This window comes from Ctenocephalides felis, unplaced genomic scaffold, assembly GCF_003426905.1.
Source record: "Ctenocephalides felis isolate EL2017-DRISC unplaced genomic scaffold, ASM342690v1 CF-g0.4_SCAFFOLD_01653, whole genome shotgun sequence".
Classification (NCBI taxonomy): Eukaryota; Metazoa; Arthropoda; class Insecta; order Siphonaptera; family Pulicidae; genus Ctenocephalides; species Ctenocephalides felis.
The window spans coordinates 17,753-24,931 of NW_020537807.1; the positions used below are offsets into that span (position 1 = coordinate 17,753).

At 30.7% G+C, this 7,179-nt stretch overlaps 1 protein-coding gene across 1 annotated transcript; it reads left to right on the plus strand.

Moving 5' to 3' along the window:
* The first annotated feature begins 892 nt into the window (after nt 1–892).
* On the plus strand, nt 893–3,128 carry LOC113374204 (caspase-8-like). The gene is made up of 2 exons (XM_026614388.1): nt 893–1,044; nt 1,495–3,128. Exons 1-2 carry the CDS (start codon nt 893–895, stop codon nt 2,828–2,830), a joined length of 1,488 nt encoding a protein of 495 aa, XP_026470173.1. The 3' UTR covers nt 2,831–3,128.
* The last annotated feature ends 4,051 nt before the right edge of the window (nt 3,129–7,179 follow it).

Below are 7,179 nucleotides of genomic sequence, written 5' to 3' on the forward strand. Positions count from 1 at the left end.
ACATACAAGACGACTAATCACGATCGACCCGTATAGAAATGATCTCATCCAGAACGAATGACGAACAGTTCGGGCGTAACGGACTTACGTTGCATTTATACACAAATTACACTCTAGTCGCGCCTAAAAGAAGTTTTACTTCAATAATTTTACCTTTGCAATGCAGTTTATATAATTCTTGTAAATATTAGACAATGTCCTTCATTTTTAAATTCGATTGATTAAGTTTAGTTCATTTACTTTTCTGTAAACATATATAAGTTACAATACAATTCATAGAAGACAACCTTTCCAGGTACAAAAAAGTTTCTTTATAATTTCTATTTTATGATCGTGGTCAACCAGCATCAGCTTATAATGAAATTGATCAATCCGAACAATCAGGGACCTACAACATTTTTAAAACAAAAAGTTAGTTAAACTAATAAACTCTAAAGCTCACTTATATACTTCTAATAAATAATTTTAGCTTTGCAATTCAGTTTATATAATTCTTAGAAATATTAGAGAATGTCCTTCATTTTAAATTTGATTGATTAAGTTTTGTTTATTTACTTTTATGTAAACATTTATAAGTTACAGTATTTATAATAATCTATTACTTCACTCAATAAGTCTATAGGATAACTAAGACCATTTTTCTGGCAAAATTCTTTTTCTTATTCAGCATAGTTTTCTTCGAAGATAATATACAAATTATAGTGAACTTTGAACTTTTTGAAACCATTTTTGTAGTACGATTTGTACTTTACCACAATGTTCTGCTATCATCCCATGGTTTGGCAAAAATTTCTCCATCACGAGCACCATTTTGAGACCTGAGAAAAGGATATGGGCGCTGGGGAACAGATCTAGAAAATATAGTGAGTGCGGATGCCTTTCGGAGCCCATCATGTTTTTTTTGCCAATATTTGCAGGGATTTATGACTTGGTGCATTGCCCTGATGGAGCAGCAGCTGTTTTTCAGTCGCTATCACTAGTGGATTCTTTTTTAGGTGTTGCAGGTTTTCCTTTTGGTTTGGGAGCTTCATCTTCACTTATCAAGCAATATTTTGGCTGTGATCATTGATACATCAACCCACAAAATTGCTTTGAATTCATGGTTTCAAAAAACTCAAAAGTAGCGTAACTTGAACCTCTGTAACTTGTAAAATAATATTATCATGAAATTTTGACATATGCCTTTTTATAATTTAATCATATGGATGATTACATAGCTACATCATCTATGTATTATCCTACGGACTTATTGAGTGAGGTGATATATGAATACAATTCATAGAATACAACCTTTCCAGGTACGAAAAATTTTCTTAACTATTTCTGCTTTATGGCCATGGTCAACCAGCAACTGGTTACGATAACATTTTGCAATTGATCAATCCCAGCAATCAGGGACCTACAACATTTTTAAAACAAAAAGTTAAACTAATAAACTCTAAAGCTCACTTATATACTTCAAATAAATAATTTTAATGAAGACAACCTTTCCAGGTACGAAAAAGTTTCTTTACTATTTCTGCTCCATGGTCATGGTCAACCAGCAACAGGTTACAATAACATTTTGCAATTGATCAATCCCAGCAATCAGGGACTTACAACATTTCTAAAACAATGGGCTAGTAGTAACAACAATTGGGAGAATGTTTTGCGAGAAGCCCTGACTTTGATTCAGAATTTTGCGATTTTGGATAAACTTGGTTTTGATTACCAAGATGAATGCTTGAGGTTTTTACCTAGACAAAGCGATTGCTCAGTTTACATCCATCCTGTGATTAAAATTCTGTACCATTTGTGTGAAGACTCCACAAAGGAAGTTGTTAAATCGATTGTGAATGAAATGCGTAAAGTTGCAACTTTGGTGGATGACTTCATAATGCTTGAATATTTTGAAGTTAATATTTTGAATTGGATTCAAAAAGGCGTGATAAAGGTTGGCGGCGACGACAAAGCAAATGTTTCCACGTTATTGAAGGTACTTAAAACATTGGAGCTAGAAAAGTATTATGATTTGTTGAAAAATGCTGAAAGTCGTGTCAATATCAATCAAAGTAATTGCTTGTCCAATGATTTGATAAATACGTCTCAATCCTTGAGTTCCTGCACAGTTGTGAATCGTAGTTTATCAGATTATTACAACATGGATATAGACAATATGGGTGTATGTTTAATTATAGATGAAAAAGACTTTGCCCCAAGTATTGTTACCGGAGCACCGACATTAGAAACGAGGCACGGTACCGAGATTGATAGGCAAAAAGTAAGTGACATGTTTTCATCCTACGGTTACCGAATTGTTGTAAAACACAACTTAAAAAGTTTTGAAATACTAAACACTGTTGACAAGTACGCTAATGAATTGAAACCTTCCGACTGTTCCTTTGTTGTATGCATATTATCACACGGGCACATAGGTGCTGTTTTCGGAACCGATTGTCTTCCCGTCGACATCAGCAAAATAAACCAAAGAATGAGATCCAAACAATTACTCAACAAACCCAGTATACTACTTATCCAAGCATGCCAGACACCTGTCCAGTCTTCCTTTATCAAGCAAGAACTGACTATTGATGGTCATCATATGTTGCAAGATGCTGCAATGACAACGGCTTGCGATTTTGTGATCTTTAATTCTACTGTGGAAGGGTATGCCAGTATAAGAGATAAGAAGCAAGGTTCTTGGTTTATACAAGAGGTTTGTGATGTTCTGGATAAGTATGGAGAAGAAAAGGAGATTACTGAACTTTTTAAGCAGATTACCAGGAATGTTGTGCAAAAAATTTGGACGCACAAGAATCAAGATGGATGTATGGTGCCTAAATTTTTCTAGCACTTTTATTAAGAACTTTGTCTTTCCACGACGACGGGGGGATAGAAGGACTAGCTGATTTCTAAGAGATAAGGTAAAAGATTAGAGTTATATTAATGAGTTGTAACGGGGCGTCCATTAATCACGTGATAGATTTTTTAAAGATTTTTGGACCCCCGCCTCTCCCTTTGTGATACATTCAAAATTAAACGCCCACCCTTCCCCAGCGAACATCACGTGAAATTCAAGTGAAAATTTTGATTTTTTTTTAACATGTTTGGATTTTTTCAAAAAAATCAGTCAAAAAATAAATACACGTGATATCTTTCTATATCCCTCCCTCCCCCCTAAAAACCTCACGTGATTAATGGACGCTCCCTTGTTATTTAGCTGTTTAGATGAAATGTTTAGCTCTTTATTTTAGAAAATAAAATTTTTCGAAATATTCGAAAATAAACGAGTTTTCACTAAAAATTAACACTGGAGACACTAAAATTTTTTCCTGAGATGTTATGGTGGTAGAAATGATGATTCTAGAAACTGTAGCAGAAATTTGCCAACAGATCTAGTGTTTGAAATATGCCAATATGCTAGGTTTACCCCAAATTTAATAAAAAATACAACATATTTCATTTTATGCTTTCAAAAGTCTTTTTATGTGAATTTTATTGTCAGCAATCATGTGTATGTCCCACCTTCCTTGATATTGCTCCTTCAAAGTACTGGTATCTTGGTGGATACACTCCAAAATTTTCCAAAGACCATTTTAAATTCGAGTGCGGGTAATGAATTCAAATCAAATATATAAGTTTTTAATCCTTCCCTTTTAACGTTGGTTTCTATATCCATTACTTGGTAGCCAAGAGATCCATTCAATTTATCTTGGAAAATTGAGCTTCTGATTTTAAATCAATTCATCTTGGAGAATTGAGCTTCTGCTGCCACTGTGGGTATTTTCAAGACCTTGTGTATCATATTGCTGGTTATAAACTATGGAACTCGTTGTTGATCATTCTAAAGATCTTGTTTTGTGTTCTCTGAATTATTAGAATGGTAATCTTGCTGACACAACCCCACAGGGACAGAGTCCCATACGCCCTAATATAAAAATATTTGTATAATTAAAAAAGTAAAATCTTGTCCATTAAAAAGGGCAGTGCGTCTGATCAGATAGGGTCTGTGGCGGCAGAAAGCCTAATCAGCCACTGACTGTATTTCAGGATTTGCTTGTCTATCTAATTTATCTTGGAAAATTGAGCTCCTGCTTTTAATGACCTCCGCGACTGTGGGTATTTTCAAGTCCTTGTGTATCACATTGCTGGTCATAAACCATGAAACGTTGCTGATCATTCTTAGTATTTTGTTTTGACCTCCCTGAATTATTAAAATGGTAATCCAACTCTTGCTGACACAACCCCACAGCTCTATCCCATAGGTCCGTATTGGAATTATCATCACTTTATATAATGGAAGCTTATTTTCCAATGAGAGCTTGGATGATCTTCTTAAAAGTCAGTTCAGTCCCTTCATTTTAAGATCTATTTGCTTTCTTTTCATTGTTATGTGCATTTTCCAATTGTGTATTCTATCAATGTGGATAACCAAGGTATTTTACAGATTCTTGATTTGGAATAACTGCATTATTCAAGTATAATATTATTAAACTATAGACATTCTACAAACAGATAATAATGATATAATTATCTTGTTCTATGTATATAATAATAAATAGTAGTCTGCCTGAAGGCAGGTCCATGGTATGAGAGCACCACAAAATCAATGATTTTCTTCTTCTCCTTACTTGTTTATTATTCCCATTATCGTTTTCTTACCAATGATTATACACTATTAATCACATAATATTCGTTTTTATGAATTTTCCTTTCCAAGCTTCTGCTTCCATGCTTCCTGATCCTGTGTTTCGGCTTTCAATTCCCAGTACTTCCTCTTCTCGCGTAAGTCATCAACCATCTGCATTCTTTTTCTTCCCAATCCTTTCAGTCCTTCTCTCTTGCTTTCGACAACGTCGTGTAAGAGAAACTCTTTTTGCAGAATGGGTCCAGTTCAGTTTCTTTTTCTTTTCAGGATTGTGCTCAGTTACTTCCCCCACTCTTTTTGGGTCTTCTTCATTTGTTATCTTGTCAGTCCACTTTACCTTCTCCATTTGCCTCCAGCACCACATTTCAAAACTCTTCAGATAGTTCTTGTCGGCTTTTCTTAGAGCCCATGTCTCTGATCCGTACAGAGCTTTGTATATATATTTAAATATTTACACTTTTTCAAAAACCTTGCCAAGAATTATTAATTATATAATCTACATCTTTAATATTTTTAAATGAATTTTTGTATAAAATGGACTACTGCCACATAATTTTTAAAATTCTTTTTATAAACTGTACCCATATTTTGTATACAAAATGTGATTAAACAAATGTAAGAAATTTTAAACACTATTATGTGATATTTTTATAAATATATTGCTTAAATTTTTTATGAAAAATAATGTTAGATAATTATAAATATATATTTTATCAATATAAATTGATATTTATAAATACCTGTAAATATATATATATATATATATATATATATATATATATATATATATATATATACTATAGTATGTTATATAAAAATTTGAAGTATGTACAATTTTAGAAAACAATTAAACACTACATTTATATTTTATAACATTAACCCAAATAATTTTATTTCATGTTTAATTATTTATTAACATCAATTGTTTATTAATAATGATGTTACAAAATCTAATCGAGTGTTTAATTATTCACTAATGTTCAAAATAACATTAGCATAAGTATTTATAAACATAAATACATTTATATTTTATAATAAGAACTTATATATAAATATTTACCACCTTAGTTTATATTCTTAAGTAAATGTGAGGTATCTGGAGCTCTTTTTATAAATGTTAAAAACTTTAAGTACAACTTGAGTAATGTTATTCTTATTTGGGCACTCCTGGAAATATAAAAAATAAATATTAATGTTAAGGAATAATATGAAAACTACTTAAATTAAATTAAATAATGGAAATATGATTATAATAATGCAAAATAAATCAATCAAATGAAAAAAATATACTTATATCTTTTATAATTATTAAATATAACATTTTCAACAAAAATACTTAGTTTTTCTTATATCTATAAAACCAGCAAAATAATTTCTTGTAAAGTTATGATACAAAAAACATAAGATGTTAAATTGTATATATAAAAATTTAGATTTTTGTTAAAGTTTCTAATTTAAATTTGTTAATTAGAAATGTAATAATTATAAAATGTATGAATTTTTATTTAGATCAAATGCTAGAATAAAATAATATATATTTTTTAATTTTTCTAATTTTATATAGACAATCATTAAAAGATTTATGAATATTATTTTGAGCAGCTCTTATAATGGGTTTCTTTGTTTAATTAAATTGTACTTATATGTATATTTACATTTTTTTTTTGATAATTCAAAATATCCTATACAATTTAAAACTATGCTTGCAGACCACATTAATACTTTAAAACACTACTTTAAAAATTATTAGAAAAATCTTTTTTGACTATTTATAGCAATAGAACAATAAATAAACGCAATAAACTCAAGTTTGGTTGGAATGCTAAATATCTTAAAGTTAATATAAAGAGCTAAAACTTTCAGAGAATTTTTTTTATCCATTTGGAAGCATTTGTACCCCTGGGAGCAATAAAATTCAAAAATATCCATATTAAGGACTACCCTAATACACACACACACACACACACACACACACACACATATATATATATATATATATATATATATATATATCTTATATATAAAATTCTTCTGTAACAATGTAAGTTTCATATTTCCTCCTAAACTATAATTCGGATTTTCATGAATCTTCCTGAAGTTTGTTCGGGAAAATTTTTTAGAATGTTTTGATTCATAGAAATATAGTTAAATTGTAGAAATAAATAGAAAAAATTACAAAAAACCGCTTATCATTGTTTGCCCTTGAAAATATTTGAAGCTTAGTTTGACATTAAAAACAATTGAAGACTGTCATTTGCCAAACATTTCTATTCACTTATAGGCTAAGGCCATATTAGAATATAATAAATTCATAATTATGAATAGGAGAATGTAATGTCTACATTATTAATGCCGAAAAGCAGCTGAGATGTGCCAAAATTAAATTAATATAAGATGCAAATAATATAACATGCATTTGACAAGTGATGCATTCTGCGCATGCGTCTGACGTGCGCGTGTGTTTTGCTTTGCTTGCAATAATTTGTTTGCGCACTTTGCGAACAGATTCGCCGTACGAATTCGCGCAAAGGAGCGAGCCATAAGTGATTGCG

Bases quoted from the DNA above. Each gene is read 5' to 3' on its own strand.
- LOC113374204 (XM_026614388.1), top strand. From the start codon at position 893: ATGTTTTTTTTGCCAATATTTGCAGGGATTTATGACTTGGTGCATTGC. The intron at 1,045-1,494 runs GCAATATTTTGG...CAACCTTTCCAG, and splicing joins GCTTCATCTTCACTTATCAA to GTACGAAAAAGTTTCTTTAC.